The sequence below is a fragment of the Anopheles funestus genome, chromosome 3RL, assembly GCF_943734845.2.
Source record: "Anopheles funestus chromosome 3RL, idAnoFuneDA-416_04, whole genome shotgun sequence".
Classification (NCBI taxonomy): Eukaryota; Metazoa; Arthropoda; class Insecta; order Diptera; family Culicidae; genus Anopheles; species Anopheles funestus.
Window position 1 is genome coordinate 10,349,265 of NC_064599.1, and position 24,949 is coordinate 10,374,213.

The following is a 24,949-nucleotide window of genomic DNA, read 5'->3' on the forward strand; positions in this document are numbered from 1 at the left end:
AACACCAAATGTGCTGTACGTGTCCCGAATCGTACGACGAACTTGGGAAGTTGCACTTTCATGAAATTGCGCATGCAAATCGCAGTCAAATCGCATTCACACGGAAACACTCGAGACAGAGTTGGTGCAGGTAACTTCCTGATGGGTGTTTTTTTTTGTTGCTGCGACGAAATGGCAATTAGTTTTTCGTCTGCTTCCGTCGGGCTCCAGAATACTCAGACAGGTTCTTTGGAGCAGGCCGGTTTGCTTCCCTTGTTTGCATGATCTTGATTTTGCGCCGTTCTTGTTTTGTCTGGTCTGACTCGTCAGCTGCACATCCGTTCCTTTTGGGGCGTTTTTGGGGGGCGAGTTGAAGTGTCGGGATGCATTTAATGCTGCTCGCTGTTACCTATGTACCAGGCGATCCTGAAGCAAACGCTCTTGTGCGGCTTGAATAGCACATGTTGTGTGACTCAGTACGTCCGGAGTAACTTTAATCAATTTAATAGTCTTAAATACATCAGAGATCCTAAAGACTTCGTACATTCGCTATCAGAATTCTCCATGTATTCTTGTGAAGGGAACATTATTTTGCACCCGAAACGAAGCCTCGTTTTTAGCGGTCTCTAATGTGGTTACCTATTCTTAACACCTTAAGATAAGAGGATACATTACTGTATCTGGGAATTGTTGATGTAATAGGAATTCTCCTTAGCAAAGCTATTAGGTTCCTTCGCCTTACCGGACCAATTGGATAACTCTGATCGTTCCGATGTGGTGTGTGACACAGTGGAGCGCAATTCAAATTTTTTTGTTGTACTCTTCTTACACAATCTACCCTCTGCGCCACCCAGGTGACCTTCAGCGAATGCAACCAAAGACAATGTGTCGATGACCACGCCGCGGTGGCGGTTGACGATGATGTGCGCGCGGCATGCGCGTTACGGACACTGTTCCGTTTTGTTGTTTGACGGAAGGAAGCCCACTTGCAGTTGGTAAAAGTGCGGTAGAAGGGAAGAGAGAGAGAGAAAAAAAAAGTCAGAATTAGTGCAATCAATTACTGGTCACGATGTAAATAGCGAACGCAATGGTATAAACCTCTCTCTTCTAGGAGAGGGAATGGCAACGGACGAAAGGGAGGTGTGCAATAATTTTAAATAGTATAATGTAATGCAAAACATTCACCCCATCATCCCCGTGTGGGGTCAGTTCCGTTCATGAACACCGCGTTATGACAGAAAACGGAAATGGTGGAAAATGCAGTTTTCTCTCAGAATTCGTATTCTTCTAACAATGGAAAGCAAAAGCCGGGTGTTTATTTGCTACTATTATGTATTTTAAATAAACCATTTGTTTCCGCAAAATCTTCCATAAAATAGTGTTTCAGTACCCAACACGTTACTCTAAACGCACGTGACCGTCGATCACTTACCTAATTGCTAGGACGCCGCTTACGCCATTTTTTTGTACTCATCTTTTCCGGTTTAACGTGTTTGTTTCCCCTTACCAAGGTGACACTCGCTTGCCAAATACACCTCCGTTTGCGTCTCCAAAGTCATTCCTTCCTCTCTCGGCGGGCATGCATACATTAGAGTTCTTGTACATCCTTAGTGCGGGCTTTTGTGGACTTTAAATGATGCACGTGAGCCCGTTCAAACAGGTACAGAGAGAGAGAGAGAGAAAGACATCGCTGCGGTGGAAGGATGAACCCAAAAAAAGCGAAAGAACTCACTTCCAATCCAATAAGACCCGAGTGCGTGTATCTTTGTTGCTTGCCGTTTCGGTAAGCATTAAAAATAACCTGCCACGATGGAGTCGCGTTCCATCTGAAGTCGGAGCGCGGAATGGAAACGCGCGGCAGCGGCAGCGTAAGACCTGGTGCCGATCGGATGGCTTCATCGGTCATTTCCTTCCGATTGCGTTTTGAAGCACTTACCAATCGTGTTACTGTCTCACGTTCCGGAAATTCGTTTCGCTATTCCATGCCTTTCAGACCTCGGGCGGGCGCACGAACTGCAGTTGCATCACGGTGCATCATTGTTTTTTTCTTTTGGCTGGAGGAAGATGTGCTAGGAGAACATCACCTGGGTAAAAATAGCCAAACCTCATCAGCTGCGATCACATGCGAGCGACCGCATTGCAACAAACTGTTATACACTGTTATACTACGCGTTTTTGTTGATGTTGTGACTCCTGCCATATATCTTCCACAAATGCTTGTTTGTTTTGGATCGTACAAAACGCAAATAAAACGAACAATCAACCCCCAAAAACGGTGCAGCGTCATCAGACGAGATGCATCATCATACGATGCACTCACCCAATGCACTCAATAGCTTTTCGTACGACCGAACGCGTGGCTACGAGAACTCGCCAACTACCCAACATTAGAGGTGCTTTAGCTTTCCCCCAACCGTCGACGGTGGCCCTTCTGCTAGTCTCAATATCCCTCCCCGCGAAGGCATACCGCAAGGGCTTAGAACTGAAGATCTCACATTTTAAAACGCGAAACAGAAAAAAAACCGCAACACCAAGCATAAGAAAACGAAACTCGCGTACACAGTGCAGTGCCGCGGCTGTACAGCATCGATGCATTTTTATGTGCATTTGCGCACACTAGCAACTGCCCCGTAGTGGGGGGGTTTTTGGGCGGTTGTGAGGTGTGGGGGATGGTTCGTGGTGGAGTTGCAGGGTGAGATTTGCAGGGTGATCGCTCTATAGAAGGTCACTTGTTATTTAGTTTTTCTTCGCTTTTGCCCTTCGTTTCCGTTTTTCTTCGGTTTCTACGGGGAGGTTTTGTTCGCGCGTCGTCGTCACCGTTCCTGTGGCCGTCCCCCCTCATCTGCCATTCCCTTCGCCCAGTCGGATTCGACGCGAACGATGCATACACGTTCGCCACAGCCGTTGTAAACCGTCTTCGTTTGTGTTTAGAACTACGTCTTCTCGCCGGGTTTTTTTTTTCGCTGTATTCGCTTCTGTTGCCTCTGTGTTGCACCACACTCATGGCGGTGGCGGCGCGTCGCGAATCGGTTTACAGCAGCGTGCTGCATGTTGCAATCGGTCTCAACACGACGAGGAAGGAAAAATGTGCTCCAGGAACGTTTGGGAATGGGCCTGCGCTTATCTAAGTTCCTTCACCAGCAAGAAGGCTTCTATAGTTGCAGTACGTTTGTACCAGAAGCAAACAGCAACAAGAACAAAAGCCCCGCCACCCAAGTATCGAGAATTTCATCTTAACTCTATCGATCACAAATCGACTACTCAAAACGATAAACCGTTCCAACCGTCTCGGAACGGTCATTGAAGTTTCAGCCAGGATTTGTGTTAATTTTTTCAACTCAAATCCCTTAAATAAATTCTCTTCAACCCCACCAGAAGTGTCCGATGATTCAAAGAGATTACGATAATGGCTTTTAAAAACATAATCACCCCGAGAGCGATGCAATGCACAAAGCCGGGGGCGAGTTGGAGAAGCCAGAAACTGATGCACCGGAATGCATCAGCAAATGTCGGGAGAGGGCACGCAGAAACTCAAGCTGCACAACCACGAAAAAAAAAGCACCCAAAAGCAAAAGTAAAAACGTAGAATAGAAGAAGCTTTTATGGAGCAAGTTGAGCGAGATGGAAACAGTGGCTGAGTTGACAGTAAGGAAGGAAGGAAATGGAGTGCAAATAATGTTTCAGGTGTGGTGTGTATCATCATCTACCTCCCAACCCCTCCTCCCCCTCCAGGGGGAAGGATCGGGCGTGAGGTGCATTTTCCTACACACAGGAACATTTGAAGGTCACTCGATAGTCGGCACCGGTTCGTTTCCTGGTCATTGGTCCTGCTCCTAAGACTCATCGTTTGGCTTGATTCTCTGGCCACGTCCGGACGAATCTTTTAACATGTGGACGGTCGAGCGAACGGGTTATGAGACCGCTGCTGATGATGCTGATGTGTGTTTAGAGATGCATTGTCCATCAATTAAACTGCGTATCGTTACAAACAGGGAAATGGAGAAGAACAGTACGAAGTACGAAGCTGTGAACGGATGTTTCTCTTTTTGCAATTATCTTGCCACAATGCAAAAGGTGAGGTGTGGAGAGGAGGATGTAAACTTGAAATATCTCGCAAAACCCACAAACGTAAGAGCCTAAGCAAAAAAAAAAAGGAAGAAAGTAACAACATTGTGAAACGATGCTTCACTGTCGTTCGCTCAGAAGCAGGAACTCTCGTTTGCAGCGACAATGTAGAGGGCACTTAATTTTTCACCCATTTTTACGCAAGTGGGTACCTCAAGGGTATAAATATCCAGGCTTCCTATTAGAGTACCACTTCAACCCCAGAACAATACTTCCGACCACAAGGTAGCACAAACATAGACTACACATCTCCTTCACATCTGATTCACGGAGATAGATGTCACGGACGTGTTTCTAACCCGAATTCCATTCAAAGTATTTGTCTAGACTTTGATGCGATGAGTTGCTCTCAAGAGGATTTTTTAATGATAGAATGTGTAACCTAATAGAATTTCCCATCATTATCCGTTCAAAAATGGTTAAATTCCAACCACTTCACCTGAGGTGTCATGGGCCGGAAATTGAAGTTTTGTAAAAGTTTAAATTAATTAAAACACGTTTGAAAGGCACGTCCAGAGCGCACACTCTAATGCCATCGAACGATAATGCCTACGAGAGAGTTAGGCACTCTTGTCGCTAAGCTCCCTTCAAAGCTGGCCTCTGTCCACACATGCACACACCCACCCAGAAGCAGCATGTGCGCAATTTTTGCGTACAACAAGGAAGCGCAAAGTGACTCGGGACAGCTGGACACTGATAAGCGAGAACCCCCCTGTCAGGTTCCCTCAATGAGAACGCGCGACTCGTTGACTACAGCAGTTTCTTCCTGCTCTATCACCACGCACTACTACTTAACCCTAATCAGTTTCCGGCACCCTTCATTCTGCATTACGCTCTCTCTTCTTCCATCAACTCTGGTCAAGTTCAATGTCACTGTATTATTCCGTCATTACTGATAATCTCTCTCTCTCTCTTTCTCCCCACCCTCTCTCTGTCGGTTTTTCTCTCAACGCAGTGTCTGACAACTATCACTACCTGCATTCGATGAACTCCCCCAATGGCTACCCATCTGCAGCGGCCGCAGCTGCCGCAGCAGCCGCAAACCACTTCGTTTCCGGCGGTGCTACAAACGGAACTGCCAGCAATGGTTCTTCTGCCGGGGCATTAGGTCGTGGCACGGGTGCAGGTACTGCCGGGCAGCTACCAGGCAATGGAGCGATGAGTCAACACGGACATCTTGGATCACATCATGCTAGCACTGCTGCTCACCACCACGGACATCTTGGTCAGCAGCATCTCGGACATCACCCACACGCCGGCACTGGACATGTCGGTAGTGGTGCAAACTCAGCCGCTGCAGCTGCTGCTGCACTGATGGCGAACGGGATCGTTAATGGGCTGGGACATCATGGTCAGCATGGACCACACAACGTCTCCTCCAGCTGTCCGGACGATCTGTCCTACATGCTGGAGCTAGGATTCCAACCTCGAAAGCTGAAGAAGCCGAAAAAACCGAAGCTAGAGATGGGCGTAAAGCGAAAGTCCCGCGAAGGATCCACCACATACCTGTGGGAGTTCTTGCTGAAGTTGCTGCAGGATCGTGAGTACTGTCCACGGTTCATTAAGTGGACCAACCGGGACAAGGGTGTGTTCAAGCTGGTCGACTCGAAGGCGGTCTCGAAGCTGTGGGGCATGCACAAGAACAAGCCGGACATGAACTACGAAACGATGGGCCGTGCGTTGCGGTATTACTACCAGCGGGGCATACTGGCGAAGGTGGACGGACAGCGGCTGGTGTATCAGTTCGTGGACGTACCGAAGGATATCGTCGAGATTGACTGTACCGGTGCCTGAAGTCCGCGACGGGGTCGTACCCGGTGCGGGTTGCGACCCTCGGACGGAACACCGTCCGGCCAACAACACCAACAACAACAACCACAAATCCTACGCTAGTCCGGTTTCTTCCAGAACACAGAGAGAGAGATATATAGAGAAAGCGAGAGCTTGACAGAAGCGATTGGTGCTGTGGTATCTCTCGTATATGTTTCTCGCTGTCAACTCACCAGAATAGCTGTGCGGAGTCTCGGCGGAGTTTTGGTCTGGCTGTCCCTATCCTTCTGAACTCCCTCGTTTTGTACAATTGGATCGTTTTACCACTTTGATATTTATTCGTCCTTTCTTTAAGTTTTTTTATTTGTTTGTTAAACGCTAGTGTTAGCTATGGCTCCATCGCCACACGGATGGGGAGTGTATATGTTAAACTTTTACAGAAAAGAACGCACGCCATGATGAATTGTGGTTTCCTTTTTACGTGTGTGTGGAGATGTGTCCCGTTGAAGCAAATGCCTTATAAGGGTGTGAAATTGATTCTTTTTTTTACGACAAATTCATACAAAACATATTTTAAATAATACAGTAAAAAAGACAATAACACATGCAGATAACACAGAAAAACTTAAAGCAACACAAGCAATTAGTACAATTGAACAAACAAACAGATGCTCCGATAATTACTATTACTAAAATGCAACTACATCAACATGGCACGACACACACTCACACAAAATGGCAATACGTAGAATTGAAAGCTAAGAGTACAAAAAAGAAGAAGAAAGGAAACAAACACACACACACAAACATATACATAAAGCAGCAAAGATATGTTGCTGGCAATAGTGAAATAGTGTTAGAAATTATTCTCCTCTCCCATTCACGCCCACGGATAAAAATAGTTAAGTAACCACCATCGGATGTATGCTCACACAAGGTTATTAAAACGAAACAAAAACAGGGAAAGCAAATCCAGCTACCTACTTTGGAAGTTAAACCTTGATCAGTTTTGAACATTTGCGAGTTAGTTTACTGTTCGTTTTGTTTTAGTTTTTGCTCTTTATTTTACTTTTATCCCATCAAATAACCCGTGTGAGAGTGTTTGTAGGTGTGCGCGTGCGTGTTTTGTCTTAAGGAGCAGAAAGTTCTCATTGTAATTATGGTTTTTTTTTTGTAAGATAGTTAGCCTTAAGTCGATTTAGCTTGTTAAGAAAGGTGCGCGAAGAAGGCTAGAAAGGGCGCGCGAACACTTTTCGTGTACACTTGTGTTGATATAGGCGCATAGGGAACGATCTTCGTCCTGGTGTTAGTGGAGACGAAGTTTGGTGTACATTTCTTTTTATTACAAAACCTATTTTTAAAGCCGCTTAGCAAGTTCGTTTATTAGGACGAGTTGTAAAAACTGTGTAAAGATGGAGGAAAAGTTGTATTTTATTATATTAGGTTAGATCACGCTCACCGGCAAGTTCCGTTCACACAGAGCCTTCTATTTTTAATACTTTTATTTGGATCTACTACTGCTACTATCGTTAGTGTTCGCGGTTGGTGAACGTGCGGCTTATGGTCGCAGTTTTATTTTACCTTTTAACTGCTTCACTTGTGAAGGCTCGGAGCTGCCTACTACTTTTAAATCATTACTTTAAACAAACAAAGCAATCTGGAAGGAGTTTACGTTTGTGGACAAATCTGTGAAACTGAGCTGTCCTTCTTCAACCACTGTCATAGCTTTCCACTGCCTTTTTCCGTGTGAATTGGAATTGCTTGCTGTGTCACATTTGTACCACTACAATCGAACTCACGACCATTGTGTGAATGAGAGGGGTAGTAACGATACTACTAAAGCTACTACTACCCATCCAAACGAGAGCACTATACTCACCGCAAAACAGATGGCAAGATAAAAAAGGAAGCGAGGAAAAAGAAAGAAAGAGATATAGAAAGAGAGTAGCAGAAGCAGAAGAAAACCGACCGATAGGAAAACTAACCGTTCCATGTGGTTTTCTTTCGCTGTTGTGTTTATTATTTTCAATTCGGTTGTTTTATTACGTTTTATTATTGAGTTCTTTATATGTTTTTCTTTTCGTCAAGTTTTTTTTTCGCTTTTTTGTGTTGTGTTGTTAGAATCTTGATCTCATTAATTTATTCATCTGCTTTCTTTGCCTCCGGAAGAGTATTTGTCACGTTCGTGCGTATGCGTATCTTTTTTTTTTGCTGCGTGTGTGTGAGTGTACATCAGATAAGAAACAACGAGGGGAAAAAAACAATCAAAAAAAACTTCTATTTGTACTTTTGTTTTAGTTATGTTGTACGGATAAAGTGACACCACCGTTTTACATTGCGCCGACCGAGCATGAAGCTAAAATTATGAACAAACCATTTTAAGTTCTAAGAACCAGCATATCAAAACACAAAATGGAAAACAAAACCGTAAACACACACAGTTTATAAAAGTGTTATTTAGTTGTTGTGAATCATAACAAACTTAATCCAAGAGAGAGAAGCAGAAAAACATGGAAAACCACAAGTAAAGTGAATAGAAACACAGATACATTACAATTACAAATCAAAACTTACCGTCTTTTTAAGTGAAACAGAACGTTAAATCAATAGTTATAGTTGAAGTATAAAGGCATAAAATATTACACTACACTACACAACCACAGCCAACAAACGTACGATATGGAATGGAAACATAAACACAAATACACAAAAACAAAAGAGGGACGGAAGAGGACGGAAAGAGGAAAGAGGACGGAACAAACAAAACAAATCATACATTATGCGGCACTCTCGTACGATACCGTGTATGTGTGTGTGGTTTTTTGGTTCAACTGTTGCAGAAGAAGCTACGTTTTTAAACTGTTGCAAAGTTTTATATTTGAGAATTAGTAAGAAATTAGTTTTTATCTGCTCCGAGCACCGTACAGCGTCTGCAAAACTGGGTTGTTTATAAATAATTTGTAAAAACAAGGTAACAATACAAACACGTTTGTAAGAAGAGTAGTGAAAGTTGAATTTAGACGGAAAAAAAGGATGTAACAAACAAAACAAAAAAGCAACAGATAACGGATAGTGAATACGTAAACAAAAAAAAACAGAGAAGCTAGTGAATGGTTAAGCAAACAAAACTGTGCATATTTTGTTGTAAATGGCGCGGCCAACGCGTGGTGTAAAATTATATCTACTTTTAAGATCACGCGCGTTTCAGCCGACATGTGACGAATAAAACGCTATATAAATTATGATTTCTTTCTTCCGTTTTTTTTTGTGTTTCGTTTGTTTCTTATTGCTTGTATTTTTTCAGCATTGTGTGATTATTTTATTTGTACTGTAATTTACTTTTAAGTACTTTAGTTATAAGTTTTAGCTAAGTCGAAACCTTTTGCCTTTGTGGCGTAATTCTACAGAACGGAATGTATAACATAGATTTGTACGATGTGTAATATTTTATATTATATAAGTTTTTTTATATTATTTCATTTGATGTGATGAATTTAAATCAAAACAGCCAGAATAGGTAGTAAAAATTATCAAAAATCCCACAATAATTATAACTAAAGGAAACAGTTGGCAAACGGCAAAACATTACTATTGCAATCGTGTTAATGTTTGGTAAAACACTTTCATTTTTAGTGCATTTGGTTGTTTACTTATTGACAATTGTGTCAGTAGCGATAAAGCAAAAAAAAAACTAAATCAATGTCAATACAGCTATAGGATCATTACTACACTACAAAAGGTGTGAGTTTAATAAGGAAAGGAGACGCAATGGTCAGTGTAAGTTAATCTAATGGAAAAGACTGAATTAGTAAAATGAAACATAAACACAAGATAACCGAGATAAACCGTACACAAACAAAAGAAACTGTTTCAAGTTTAAAATCCAACCACATCTAATCCGGATGCTGTCGAAGGATAATGTTTCAAGCTAAAAAAGGCAAAAGTACTACATTGCGCAAACGCGTTTTCCCCGTTTAAAGAAAGAGTCTGAACAAGTCTGAAACTGGTCGTTAGTGTAACTAAACCAACCAACAACAAAATAACGCAAGTGGCAGCATTTGATGCGCAACTTAGAAGAGGTTTCGAAACCTCACCAACAGGAGCTATGCAATGTCCAAACACTCGTCGGAACGGAACTTCGATTGGCTGTGTGTAAACCAATGGCGCAAAATGAAGCAACATTAGCGAAATAGAAACATGACAGCATTGGAACCGGAAAACGGAAACGGAAAAGAGAAACGAAAAACAAGGGAAAGGAGGAATTTTGAATTAATTGGCAAACTGGATGTGATAAAATTTAATCTAAACTTTGAATGTTGCAAATTCAATATATGCAAAACAGATACACATACACATACACATACTATACAAGATGAGGGGACGCATTGGCGTCAAATAAGTAAACTTATGAGCAAAAGAAATAGATCGATTAGTGATGTTTGTTGCATTTGAACGATGAAGGTGGAAATGAAAATGTTAGAACAATTGAAACAACAAACGGTTTCTCGTACGGGGTAAAGGTACGGAAGGGTGACATTGATCGAAAGTGGAAGCACAATAGACACACACACACAGTTGGCACGATTTTGTATGCACCATACAATTATACAGATGTATATTATATATATTTGTTTACCTGTTTTTTTCGAATCCATTTCTAGTAGTAACGTCATACAACCGTTTACAGCCATCCTAGTACGTAAGCGCTCTGCTCGGAACTCATTTTTTCACCCCGAAATCTAGGTGTGGTCCAAAAAAGGAAAATTCGTGATGTAGTAAAAACACAAGTAAAAGCTAGCAATCGAGCGAAAGCCACTTTAGGAAGCAAACCAACAACAACAAAAAAAACAAACTATTCTCAGTGTTTGGACGTCAGATACTAGTTGTACTCTTTTCGACTTTTTAGAAACGATAAGTGAAGGGATGATAAACTTACATTACCGACACACACACAGCAAGAGTGAAATTTCATTAGTATTAAGATTGTACAAAACCAGAAGCATATGATCATATTGAGAGCTTCTCACTTGAGCCACGAAATCCGGGAATATTCGCAATATTAGTTAATTTTAGTCAAATTTTGCAAAACTTACGTGGAATGGTGAACGAATGGTGAAGTAGCACAAACAAAACAAAAGTTCTGTATGAAGTTGGGATAGAAAGAAAGGGAGGGAAAACAAAATGAAAACCAATATCATAATAGCAACACGTACTTTAAGCTGTAATGCCCGTACTAGAACATTCTATTTCCAAGCGTAAAAGTAATTTTAATCCACAGAGAAAGAGAGATGAGAACTTGGAAGAAAACAAAAAAACGTACGCTAGTAATCACTTATTTATCAGAGTAAAATTATTTATCTTGCCAAGCGCATCCTGAACTCAGTGAGGGAAGAGCGCAACAGCGATTAGTCCAATTCTTTTTACCGCGTTGGTCCTAGTGTAAAGTTTAGTAAAATTTTCAACACCACATCCGGTGTGGCTTTACGATATGAGTCCAAATGTTCAAATAAACCACATAAACCTCATAGCTAACATACAAACGTTAGCAAAGGAAAAGTAAATACAAAACCAAACAAAACAAAAATGGCAACTCAAAGTACACACAACACTGCAAGAGAAGGGACAAATGTGCAATATTTATCATATAATAGAAGAAAGTAACCGTAAGTAAACGGGAGGAAGTAAGTAAAATAGATGATACAGTAACACAAAGAGCAGTAACACAAAATGGCAAATATACCTCAAACATACAACAATTACGTTCAAAAACAATAGCGAAAATGAAAGCGTTTACCGATGGGATGCAAGCAGTTGCAAGGGGAAGAAATCATGTTATCGTACTATAAATACAAGAAGCTTCGGAAATGTTACTTAACCTTCATTACAGCGTAATATAATAGCGTAAATTAGATGGCAAATCCTGTCCCTTTTACCCTTGTAGTTGTACCGTAAATCAAATGTAAAAGTTAGAACGGGGAAATAGGAAAAAATTAGGAACGGGAAAAAGCTCTGCACTCAAAAAGAAATCATTTAAATTTATGTAAATTTATTATCTTATGTTCCATCATCAACGATTCGTATGATAATCTCTTTCCCTTTGTTGGCGATCACCATTTTTTAAAACGCGTTCGGAACTGATCGGTTGCGGTGGAAAAAATCCTTTTAAAACGAATCGTTTGACGGAATTATTACACCAAGAGAGCATCCAACGCGAGAGGTAATGCCTAATCGCTTCACCACGTGCATCCTCATATAGCTATCCCGTTTGCGCGTCTGGCTTAAGAGCTTACCTACACGTAAGTCTCCATGGGCTCTCTCACTCGTGTAATTAGGCCGAGGAAAGAATGAGTTACGCCTTCCGATGGATGCTCTCTTAGTAGTGAAATGAGACTTTTTGGCAAATTTCACACTACGAGAGCATCCAACGCGATCGGTAATGCCTAATCGCTTCACAGTCTGCGTGCGCATATAGCTGTCCCGTTTGCGCGTAATCTCTTTCACTCATTTATTTAGGCTGAGGAAGCAAAGTGTTACCTCTTCCGATGGATGCTCTCTTAGTAGTTAAATGAGATTTTGCATTTTCGGTAGAACCACAAAGCAAATCTTATTCAAATAGTAAGAGAGCGTCCATCTGAAGAGGTAACACTTTTCTTCTTCAGCCTTCTCACTGCACGGTGATTTAAACGAATGGAAAGAAATGGATCGTGAAAAATATTTAATAATAAAAAATGGAATAATAAATTTACGTTATTTTTTGCGTAAGTAGAGAGTAAATCTTTTTTACGGAATAAAAAAAATACATAAAATTGGAGCAAAATGTTAAAGTGAGCAAGCTAACTTAGTTCACATTACTAAGCTTTTTGACATAAATGCTAGAGAAGAGGGTAAATAAATCCTACCCCAGGAATAAAGTGTAGTGTCGGCTGTTGCTGGATACAGTAAAGGATAGCAAAACTAGATTCAGGTTTCATATCTGTGCGAGGGCACTTATGTTTGGCAGGAAAGTGATAAGCAGCGAATGCGTAGCAAAAAAAAAAGAAGCTCGCCTTCTGGTAGTTGTAGTTGTACTAGATAAATTTGTCTGACTGACTGACTGAAACCTCCCACACGACTGACAAAACTAACTGATCGACGACTGATCGTACCACCAGTGGACTGATTGCCCACCCCCCAAAAATCATGCATGGTGGGGCTTTGCGCGGAGTGAAGGAGAGACTGGTGGGGCCATAGGGAAACTGAAGCTGCTGCGATAGATGAAGTGAAGTGAAGGATAAAAGGTGGAAGGGCGAGAACGCGCCGAGGTTGCGTTACTTTAGTAGCAAATCAAACAAATTCTTTCGAAGTTTTTCCAGGCCAGATGCAAATGGGGTTTGGCAACCACCGGCTGTTCATCTTCCTGCTCCGTTGTTGGTTTCAAAAAACATTAAGTAAAAAAAACAAGTTAGACTGTAAGATAATCTGCGTGTGCGAATCGAAGAATTGGGCTTGCGTGTACGTACCGCGTGTAGATAAACGATTTGCTGAAGGGCTTAACACATCGTTACTTTCGATTAGGGAGACATATATACATACATTACCATACACACATATATCAGCAGGCCCTCCTCACACATTTTTCTCTTTCCCAATGCCACGATCGAACATTTTGCGATCGATTTTCTACTTTGCTAAACTAAAGATTACTAAAGTCGATCAACTGATACGGAAAGGCGTTTCACACTCGTATCACATTTGTACATACTCTCTGGCAAAAGTAAATATCTCTAGCTAATATAAAGTACCACCTTATACACTTAACTACTCCGTTTACACAAACTGTACATCTCTACCGAATGATATACCTCAGAATCGAAAGTTTCAACCTCAGCCGACTAAAGATGGCCCCCCGGGGGGTTGTGCTGCAGGGCTCATCAACTATAGGTCAACCACCAGACACTTAGCTGTAATCGAATTTGCTCGGAATAGTAAACGCATGGCGCAGTTTAAACGGTTGCCTTTTGCGCTTTACATCACTGAGAACTTCTCATACCACTCATCCACTGGATTCAGTCGTGTAAGCGGTAAGGTAGCATTTTTATACAACTATTACATGCGATTGTTCCACCAATAAAGAAACGATGACTTGGAGCACTATAAGTCGCTAAGGTCGTGATGCAATTAACAGAAAAACTGGAGCAACATTGGTTTCGATGTCGACATCATACATTCTCGTTTCTTCTGATAGGACATCAGTAATTAGATCTAAAATTACAATACCAGCTCGATGTATGTAATGTCGAATGTCGATAATATAACAGAATATCCCTCTTGATTCGGATTTAGCTTCATACTTTATGTCAGACACATGAGAGAGCGTTCGTTCGCACATTAGGACAGGGGGGGCAGAGTAGCAGTAATGAATTCATCCATCTCTTCTATCAGCAATTAATATCGTGAGTGTAGTTAAAATTTAAAACAATTGCTAACCATATTTGATGAAAGTGTGCGACGCACAGCACATACTGCCGAGAAGGAAGAGGATACGGGGCAAAGACTCTGCTGCCTATCCAGTGTACATAGGTTTTGAAGAGGGAAATGCTCTAATTATTACCATAACAGCCATAATTTAATCGTCCCGTACTTCTTCGGAGTCAATCTCTTACGAGTACGGGTGCGATCATGCAAGCACAGCTAAAGATCGAATCGATTATTCCACGTACACGCTGCTGAAACTAACCTAAAAGACTTATGGACATGAAGCTGGAATACAGGGGCCGATATTGCATTACGCTAAAATGGTAACATACGAAGCTAATGGTCATTTGAATGTAATACTACGAATAAAACAGGCACAATTTCATAACCTCACTATTTAACTAGCTAACTACCATACCAACTAGAATTAGGCAACACAAACCGGCTGTAACATTGGAAGACGCCCAGCTAAAATGATACGGAATCCTTAAATCGCCCGCCGGGGACACGGACAGATAAAGTAACGCAAGAATCCCTCTACTTTTTGCGTTCGTTATCACCGCAAATAAAGAAAGGTTTTCAAGTAATTAATTTCACTATCTGATCGCTTCCGTCGTCGGACCGGACAGTATGATCGCTTCATTAGATACCAACTGAGCAGCATGGCTGTAATGTAACATTCCCCCCAAAAAGGAATGAGACACGAATGAATTTCAAAGAAATTAGACTCGAGTTATGGAAGAGACATGATCAAATATGATAGAAGGGTAAAACGGGGAAGCATTTTTATCACTTGATTCGATAGAAGGACCCATGGACTGTAGTAAACTATGTTGTGATCATCCTTGGAGTTAGTAAAATATCCCAAAATCAGGACTAAACGGTGAATGCATAGCATGAGCAACAACTGGTGAATTGTGATGGTGTTTTCGAAAAGGGAGCGTTTTGTGGCAAAAGAACTCCTCCCCCGCGCTCGTCCCTTTAGCGTAATAGCTGAATCTAATCGAAAGCCAATGATCATTGAACATTTTTAGTAAAATATATAATTGTAGAATCCCCATTCCAGAGGTTGGTATCGAGATTGGAAAAAGTAAAGCATGGAGTTATTATGTTTTCCACCACAGCTTTCCGTTTGTCCACGAACACGAATCCACAAACCAGTTTACTGGACACTGACATTATATGCATTCTGCTATGAGGCGCAAAGGAATGAAAAAAATTAAATGAAAAAGCGAAATGACACTAAACGTTATCAAGCAGAAAGCGATTCAATGCAATGTCAACCCAAAATAATGTTTCTTGCACGAAATAAAACTCATTCAAATTGTATTAACCGTAACGGCAACGTCAAACTCTACTATGAACTTATCAGGTCAAGTCTAAACCAACCGAGAAAGCATTGGAACTGCGGTGTATAAATAAAACCAACTTAATAAAATTTACCTACTGATTGTGTTTTGATTCCTGTTCAATGCATGTTCTATTGTTTAAACTGTGATATTATAAGTTCATTTTCAACTAACATTAATTTCAATACTAATTTCTTGTAGCTGGGTAAGAAAGGTAAAACAAATGGGGTATTTTAATGTTGGGCGATTTTAATCAAATGAACGTGAGCATAAAATGAGTGAGAAGGCAGTAAATGCTAGAATGAGAAAGAGTCGTTCATGGCAGGAAATATTTCAAATTTATATGTTTTTGTCCATATGGTTTCATCGAAAGAACGGGAGAGCAGGAACACACATATCATAAGAATTCAACCATGCCGTATAAATCTATACCGTCAATGGAAGAAATTTGACGTAAGCAGTTGTTGGTTTGTTTTTGCATTCCGTGAAAAAAGGTTTTCCGCTGCCTGTGTGTACGGTAATTAATTACCCGAAAAAACAAGTTTATCAAACTCTGATTAGAGGTAAATATACGTGAAACATGTTTCAAAGTGCTTAATAGTGTAGTGAGTATAAGGATAAATGCTAGTTTTGTTGCGATTTGATTGAATTCGATATCAAAGCTTATCATTGCATTGTTGTTGGTGGAAAAATGTTGAGTGTTTTTTGTTGTATTTTTCATTTTGTAATCCAAGCTAGTGTACCATAACAAATTTCGCAAATTATTACTCCTAACGTTTTGAAACATATTTAAAATGATTATTCGTAGGTGTGTAATAATCATACGCATTGTGACGATAGTGGCAGCCTTCCAAAAAGTATCGTATTTTTCTAAAGTTTAACACGCTAAGGAAGTATTTCTAAGGATTTTCTGCTATATTTTGGTGCAGCATAGTAAGACATCTAAATTTATAAGTTTGTTAAGATTACATTTCTCTAGAGTTTAATTTCCATTACATTCTTTACTACACTCACCTCTGGAAGAAAAAGAACCTTGAGCAGCTACACCCTGCTGTGTGAAGAACCGTCCGCATTCTCTTTCCGGGGATAGTGCTTGTATCAAACAATTGGAAGAATCCCCATCGTGGGGGGTGCATATTTCATTATTGTCCTTCTGCGACTGAAATAGGAAAAAAGGTGCGGAAAATGTTGCGGGCAGGCGACGATTCAGTACTCCGGTTAAATAGTCCTTGGAAAATCAATATTTCATTCGCGCGACATACACACGCACAGATACACATGCATTAAGAAGACATAAAGCAAAATTCCAAGCAAATAGTGGTGCGCTTACGGCCAGACCATGCTAGGGAACTAGGAAGCTATTTCATGCGAAAGAAGCAGGCGATAGGTTCCTTATCTCGGCATAATTTTCGTGATTCGATTATCCAAAGCAAGATTGTTGGTTTTTCTGTTAAAAGTTTTACAAATGGAGTGAAAATTGTCAGCAACAGTTTGGTGTCAGTTCGTTAAACAATAATCAAAATGTAAACGTTTATCACATGCTATAGACTAAAAGCCTTATTTGTTCAGATGTCGAACCAACGGCAATGGTTTTATAGAGGAGCCCTTGAGTAAACAAAAGCGATCGAAGCAAACGGTATTAAGAGTTCGTTTTCCACGAAATACTCCTGTTCGAAAAGTGGCGCACGTGTTCGTGTCGAGTAGGATCATCAACGCACTCGATTAAGTACTTTTATATTATCTTGATAAATAGTGCGTACATTGTAATAATTTACCGACCGGCTGATAGATGAGGTCAACACACGTTTACTAATTTTTTAATTGAAAATTTTATTTTCAGAATAGTTGCTTCATGCATGAATAATACGTCCAATTGTGGCTGCAGTTGTGAATAGAAAGTGTACACATTCGCAACGAATTTTAACGAACAGTCACCACTTGTTTTCTTCAACAAATGTCCAGCTTCCCAAAACCTTAAATAACAACAATGTAAACTACCGACCGGCGCTATCTCTACGCAACGCATCTGTGTATGGTTGCTTTGTTAGGTGGTGGTCCATGGTTTGGGACAGCGACGACGCCGTCTAGGTCATCAGCGTTATAGCTTCTCTGACGCCTTATTTAACATCTTCGTACGAATTGCGACGGCGAACAGTGGCTGTATTTGTGTCCCGCCCCCCTACGTTGTGAATCATTCCCGTGAGGAACGGACGCACTTGACGCCACTGTCACAAATACGCACACGATCCAACCACACGACACGACAGGCATTATCGACATCGGGTATCGCGCACCACAAGTCAGCCCGATTTAAGTGCTTCCAGTATGGAAAAACAGTCGGACTGGGCGAACATCAGTAGTAGTAGCACACCGATCGGGGAAGCAAGAACAAAGCAAAACGTCACTGCATCAGCAGCCAGCAAGCAGGAAGGAGGCGTAACTGGTGCTGATGCGAACAGCACAAAGCCAGAAAAGAACACTCATCCCGACAGCACTTCCGGTAACGGTGGTGCTTCACCCGTCCAGCTGGTGGAACCCTCAGCGGTTGGTACCACCGACCCAACGGTGGCCCCAAAGTCCGAGGACAGCTTGAGCATTAAATCTTCCGACTCGGTAACGACGAGCGGCGAGTACGAGATTGTCCCGGAAGCACCCTCTCCCGGGGAGGATCTCGTCGACAGCGGTGTAACGCCACGTCCGAAGCAGCTGGCAAGCGAACCGATACGCAATACCGAACCTGATGGCAATGCTGGCAGTGATATTGGTGCCGATTTAGCCGAATGCATTGCAGACGCCGGTGAGGCAGAAGGTAAGGAAGGAAAGGAGACGGCGAAGAAGCGTACGGAGGGGAAAAAGCTGTCGGCAATCTCGCCCATACTCAACATCGAGGGAAACGGCAATATGATGGATCTGGAGAAGAACATGAACGAGGTGATACACGAGCTGGACGAGGAACGCACACTGAGCGGGGCCAGCGAACCGAGCTCGTCAAATAAAGGTAAACATGCAACCCAAATGTACCCCTCCCGAAAACGTTTACAACAGCCAAGGGATGTTTGAATAGGGTATAGATCTAGGTTATGGTTACGAAAGTTGTTTACTTTTTGTTTTGTTTGTTTAGTTACCTTTTTGTTTTACCGTTTGCAGAGTACATGATAAATTAGTACACGTATTTGGTCCCGATTGGAGTTTGATTTAGTGTTAAAATAATACAAGCAAATGCAACGCTTCCTAGTAGTATCTCTATCTACGTTGACTAAACGAGCGATATCCCGTTGTAGTAAATAGTGTACTTTACTTTAAGTTTCACCATCAAAAACCCACTTTCATCCTGCTTATGCTCTGTTTGTTTTTATTACACCCTCTTTTGCCTTGTATGTGTTGCCTGTATTAAACCAACCTTCCGATGCAGCGACACCTGTTCGGAGTCCCGAAAAGCGCAACACCGCTGAATCAAACTCACAAACCCCCCAACATGGTGCTGACGGTGGTGGTGGTGCGAAGAAACCGCCAGTTCCGACCACGCTGCGTCTCGGACTGCAAAGCATGCGGGCAAATTTCACGATCGGCGGTGGAGAAGGTTCTACGGACACCACGCCAAACGCATTGCTCTCGCCCGAGGGCATCGGTCGTGGTGTGGGACAGTCCGTGTTCTACGATTGTCTCGACAGCAGTCCACTGACGGAGAAGAAGGATGATATGAAGCCGGTGGGCGGCTGTGGTGCTGCTGCTGCTGCTGGTGAAACCGATGACGAACTGTCCGATATCGATCAGGACTGTACGATATTCAGCGGTGTCACCTATCTCGGCGCGTCCCGAATCAATGCGCCCAAGTCGGAGCGAGAAATTTTGCAGAAAGTTACCGAAATGAATGGTGGCGGTGTTGGCGGTGTTGGTGGTAGCAGCACCGGCACGGGATCCGACAGTCCGCTCGGATTGAAGGTATCCGTAAGCGTTCCCACCTGTTCCGAGGGGCTCGTTGTGTAAGTACCGAATGGTTTTGTATAAGAGTCGCGTGAGCGGTTGTGGGTTTGTTTCGTTTCGCTGATGCCGTAGAACTAACTGAACATCTCACCTATTCGCTTCCTCTCCATGCTTTATCCTATCGGGCGGATTACGACGCGCACACACACACGCACACGGCCATATCCACCCGGGCAGGTTGTACGATTGTGAGTCGCATGCGGTGGTAGCGACCTACGAGGTGCAGCGGATACTGTTCTTTGCCCGCGGTCCGGTCGGTACCACCGATCAGGCCTGTTTTGCCTTCACCTGGTCCCATGGGGAATCACAGGAAACGGCCGTCCATCAGTGCCATGTGTTTCGCTGCAACATCCCGGAAGCGGTCACGCAAGTCAGCAGTAAGTGTTGTGTGTAGTAAGGCGTATCGTTGCTTTAGTTCCGTTCTTCTGTTAGTGTTAGCCCCACTTTCATCAACCATCGCTCGTTTCATTCACCTTTCGTTTGCTTTATGCTTTTTGTGACAAGGTTTTCTATTTTGATTAATTTTTTTACAGTTTTAAACGATTCCAAATTGATTAATAGGATCCTATTCAAACATCTATATGTAATTGTAGTAAGGGAAGCTTGTTAGTAGTATCAATCAAGATAATTTCACAACTTGAATACGTCTCACTGGATATTAAAACATTACTCATTTTCATTTTTCATTATTGTCTTTTATTTTGCAATATTGTTGTTTTATTATAAATTCAAATATTTCTAAATTTGGTTCTCCTAGTTTTTGTTATCCCTCTGTTATCAGTATGTGTACTGCTATTTTTATAATCTAAACTTCTCTTTTATTTTAGCATGCTTCGCGAAAGCTTTCCAACGAGTGCTCCCACCCAGCATACCGGCAAGCATGACCACCTCACTGGCAGAAAGTGGCGTAAATGTAATGCTCGCCTCGGTCACATCCGACACCGCCGGCAATCCGATCCAATCGCCCATGTTCGAGTTTGCGGTGTCGCTCGAAATAAAGGAGAAGGAGCGCAACGGCACCTACGTCACGGTGCCACGCGACGTCAAGTCCAGCTTTCGATTGCGGTGCAAAACGGATAAAGAGTTGTGCATTACCGTGCGCCAGTTACCGTCGGATCGGTTTCCCTTCCTGCTGATCGAACGATGCTTCGGCGTGCTGCTCAGTCCGGGTCGGATCGTACGGCAGGCCGATATGCAGCTGCTCGATATGGTCGACGCGAAGTACGTAAAGCCAGCGGACGTTAATCCCTCGGCGCCCGGTACGGGCAACAGCAGCACCGGTGCTAACGCAGCCTGCAATAGCAGCAACAGTAGCGTCACCGATCCGGCAAACCCGTACCAGATAAAAGCCGAATGGAAAGCGAACGCCTTTGAAGCGCTTAATATGGAAACTCCCAAAAAAGCACTCACCGTAGCCGTCAATCTAGTCATCAACGGTATCGAGGAACCGGTGCAGTTTGTAATCGAAACGTCCGTTGCGATTCTGTCCCAGAGCGAGCTGCGCATCGTGTCGAACATGTTCACGAACAAGCGACCATTGCTGCTCCACTTCTATCTGACGCTGCGTAAAAATGGCAAAGGCACCTGGGAGGTGGACTCGATTGACCATTCGGATGAGATCGTGGAAGCGCAGGCATCGTCCACTGCCTCGTCGTTGTCGTTGAACTTCAGCTTCAAAAGTTGGACCTTCCGCAACTCGGGCAGCGTACAGTCGATGCAGGACTTTGACGATCCCAGCCCAACCGACTATACCTCGGACGGGGACGAACCGTTGCTGAGTGGAACGGGCGAAGTGTCGAGGATCTGTACCACCGCCCAGCAGGACGAGTGGGATGTCATCCTAAAGGAGTGGTACCAGGAGGGAAGTGCACCGGAAAAGCGGCCGAAAAACTTACCCAACCTGGTCCGGATGGGCATACCGGAAATGTTGCGCGGCAAGGTGTGGCAGCGTTTGGCTTGCGTAGAAAATCGCAACGAAATGTTCGATTCCTATCGGTTGCTCATCACGAAGGAAAGCAGCTGCGAAACAATCATCCAGCGGGACATAAACCGTACGTTTCCGGCGCACAAATCGTTCAAGGAGAACGGTGGCACCGGACAGGAGAATCTGTACAAGGTGTCGAAAGCGTACGCCGTGTACGATACGGAGGTGGGATACTGCCAGGGGTTAAGCTTCATAGCGGCCAGCTTGCTGTTACATGTAAGTAGTGATCGGTCGGTTCTCTTGCACGGGAAAGTTTCATCTTGATTAACCTCATTTATGCTTTACAGATGCCTGAAGAGGAAGCGTTCTGTGTGCTGGTGGCCCTGATGTACAACTACGGTTTGCGGGACATGTACAAAATGGGGTTCGAGTCGCTTTACCTGCGCCTGTACCAGCTAAACCGGCTCATGAAGGACCAGCTCCCCGATCTGTACGAACATTTCGTGCAGATGGGTGTCGAGTCGCACATGTTTGCCAGCCAGTGGTTTTTGACCCTCTTTACCGCCCGTTTCCCCCTCTACTTCGTGTTCTACATCCTCGATGTGTTTCTGCTCGATGGCATCCCGGTGCTGTTCCAGGTCGCCCTAACGCTACTGAGCGTTTGCCGCAAGGATCTGCTCGAGCTGGATTTCGAGGGCATTTTGAAGTACTTCCGTGTGACGCTGCCGAAAAAATGTCGCAGCGAAACGCAGGCCCAAAAGTTGATGAAACTGTCGTTCGAGTGTAAGGTGAAGAAGCTGAAAAAGTACGAACTCGAGTATCTGGCTAAAAAGGAAGAAACGGAACGGAAGGAACAGGAGCTGAAGCAGTACAAGCAGCGTTATGGGGAGGAACGGGACAAGCTGCAGCAGGAAATTGGTTTGCTGAATGAGAAAATTGATTCGATGGCACGCGAAGATCGTAAAAACGTGGGTATCATACAGGACTACAAGCGGATCATTCAACGGCAGGAAGCAGAAAACGGAAAGCTACACACCATGCTCGACGATCTAACGGTAAGCTTTTTCTACTGCGTTACTTGTAATACTTTTGCTAACTTTTCTTTATTGTTTTAGAAAACAATTTCAACGTGCAGCAAATGTACAGCGAGCATACCACAGTCGTCTCCGCTTCACAAAAGCTACGGAAAGAACTTTCAGCAGGCAAACACGGTGAACAATAATAACGAACAACAGAATCATCCGCTTGCGGATCAACCGGACGGTGGAAGCTCGACCGGAACCGGTGGCGGCAAACATGCTGGTGCTTCCGCTGTAATAGGTGGTCTTGGACCGCTCGATCCGTTGGTGATTGCATCGCAGCGAATACGCGAACTGGAGCTAGAGCTGGCACAAACCAAACTGGCACAGGTTGAGGCAGAGTGTAAGAATCAGGTAGGAAGTGGTGAATGTGTACATGGCGAATGGTACATTATTCATACATGATTTATCCTTGCATTTGTAGGATCTTCATCACCAGCTAAACACAACCGTAACCGAGCTGCAAGCTACCAGAAGCAGCTGGCAACCGTGGCTGTCGAAGACGCTTAACTCAATACAGGAGAAAGTGGTCACAAAGCGCGATGTTAATCCACCCGCTCCCACGTTCCACTCCTACGCGTCCACGGATGGAAACGTATGATACGGAGCGTTTTTTTAATCATTCTCATTTATTAGCAAATTTTCCTCATCTCGTTATTTGCAGATAAAAAATCACTCCAACACATTGCCGCACGTACGGAACAATAACAATAAGGCAGCGCTAGCACAACGGCACAGTCTAGCGCAGGTGAATTTTTCGGGCACGGACTGTACCACGGCTAGTGATGCGGACGGTAACGGCGGTGATCCGCAGGTGCTTGCCAGAGCAAAGTATGACAGCAGCGTCAACATACTGTACAAGGATGCACGGTGCAATAGCTTAAAGTAGATGGACGGGTCCACATATTGACCAGGTTTGTGTACGAGTCCAAGCTTCCGGAAGCTAAATGTGCGTTGCTACGTTTCTGTTTCTGATAGTCCAATTACACACAGCTCAGTGATTCCCGCGGGTGGCTAGTCTCGTTTGCTGCTAATGGGTACTAGAAAACCGGTAAAAACCAGCCATTATCAATATTCTTGTTGTTTTAGTGTATTTTGTAGTAGAAGATATCTGTCAGCGGTGCAGATATGCGATGGAACGAACCGAGCGGATGGGGTAGACGAAGCGTAGCGAAATGCACCGCGATATTACTGTTTTCATTTTACAAAGCACATGACAAAAAAACACGAGCATGTTAGCATGTTTCACTATCCACAATCTCTACCGAAATCGTTAAATTATTTTCCCTTTTTCATATAATAATTTTATAAACTGTAAGAAACATTCCTTGTGATAGGGGTTCTGAAATTAATAATGTTCACGAACGTTACCAAATAACTTAAGCCGCGCGCGTGTGCAAAGTGAAATCACTTTAAACCGCGGAAAGCACCGTGATTCACCACAACCAAAAGCAGAGTTGAACTATTATTTAACATAATTTCGAAATTAATGCTAATATGTATTTTGAGCTGAATTGCTGAATATTCGAAGCGTACGCATTTACTTCGAGTATAAGAGAGATGTGGATAGATGGACAGGTTCGTGATTGCTGAGGATTAGATTTTCGCCGTCTGAACTTGATAAGAACATTTAAGAAGAAGAAAAAACGTTTCCTTTTTTCGTTAAGTTTATTTTCAATACTTTCTCCATTCATTTGCGATTGTTACATGAATTTCATTCTTCGCACAACCATGTATTCGTATATGATTTACGTTATCATCTATGTTGTGTAGTGTTAGCAAAAAAAGATACTTCCACGAAGCTTTTCAATATAGTTTTCTGCTTACGGAGCCTCCGAACTTGTTTTGGCTTAGGAGGAAAGGTTGATTTTCACAATTTTGCTTCTCCCCCACATGGCACAAGAGAGAATTTTGCATATCATTGGTTAGCAATGTTTCGGTCAAGCCCGTTAGTTGGGCAGTTACTAGTTCTGTTTGATATTTCTAAAAGAAATCTCACACTTTCCGTCTCTGGCACACCCACACCCACCACCCCACAGCATGGCTAGTTGTTCCGGCCGTTTTGCTTGCAGTTGTTCGAACTAAAAAGAATTCGAACCTTGCAACGGCGCTAGTTTTGATAGCGGCTACTTACTCTACACCTACATCGGAAAAAAGCTTACTCAGCAAGGCAAACGAAGAAACGATTTAGGATCCCATACGATAGGAAAAGCATATTCACATTCTCAACATATTTATAATTCCAATAAAAGAACCACGCGGGAAAGCACCTCGTCAATGGTTTG

General features: G+C 43.0%; 2 protein-coding genes across 6 annotated transcripts in view; both read left to right on the forward strand.

The window, feature by feature from the left end:
• The window catches only part of LOC125771280 (ecdysone-induced protein 74EF), a 218,097-nt gene extending 209,810 nt beyond the window's left edge, over positions 1 to 8,287 (forward strand). For both annotated transcript variants that reach the window (XM_049441748.1, XM_049441746.1), the window contains one exon: positions 5,060 to 8,287. In XM_049441748.1, coding sequence (XP_049297705.1) covers positions 5,060 to 5,898 — 839 coding nt within the window. In that variant the 3' untranslated portion in view covers positions 5,899 to 8,287. The remainder of the gene's footprint in view (positions 1 to 5,059) is intronic.
• A 7,837-nt stretch (positions 8,288 to 16,124) lies between these two features.
• LOC125771270 (rab GTPase-activating protein 1) lies at positions 16,125 to 24,942 on the forward strand. 4 transcript variants are annotated; one of them, XM_049441701.1, is made up of 10 exons: positions 16,161 to 16,240; positions 16,701 to 16,853; positions 17,518 to 18,675; positions 19,090 to 19,660; positions 19,839 to 20,038; positions 20,489 to 21,861; positions 21,933 to 22,640; positions 22,701 to 23,018; positions 23,089 to 23,259; positions 23,329 to 24,942. In XM_049441701.1, the coding sequence occupies exons 3-10, from the start codon at positions 18,003 to 18,005 to the stop codon at positions 23,551 to 23,553; spliced, it is 4,239 nt and encodes a 1,412-aa protein (XP_049297658.1). In that variant the 5' UTR covers positions 16,161 to 16,240; positions 16,701 to 16,853; positions 17,518 to 18,002; the 3' UTR covers positions 23,554 to 24,942. The 4 variants fall into 4 exon arrangements, with proteins under 4 accessions (XP_049297656.1, XP_049297659.1, XP_049297657.1 ...); XM_049441699.1 differs by lacking the exon at positions 16,701 to 16,853 and having other exon boundaries at positions 16,125 to 16,240; XM_049441700.1 differs by lacking the exon at positions 16,701 to 16,853 and having other exon boundaries at positions 16,145 to 16,240; positions 17,523 to 18,675.
• Positions 24,943 to 24,949: the final 7 nt, after the last annotated feature.

What these genes read in the sequence shown, in the direction of transcription:
- LOC125771270 (XM_049441699.1), top strand. Translation starts at nt 18,003, where the DNA reads ATGGAAAAACAGTCGGACTGGGCGAACATCAGTAGTAGTAGCACACCG. An exon ending in ACCGAGCTCGTCAAATAAAG is followed by an intron (nt 18,676 to 19,089) that starts GTAAACATGCAA and finishes CTTCCGATGCAG; the next exon opens with CGACACCTGTTCGGAGTCCC. An exon ending in AGCGGTCACGCAAGTCAGCA is followed by an intron (nt 20,039 to 20,488) that starts GTAAGTGTTGTG and finishes CTTTTATTTTAG; the next exon opens with CATGCTTCGCGAAAGCTTTC.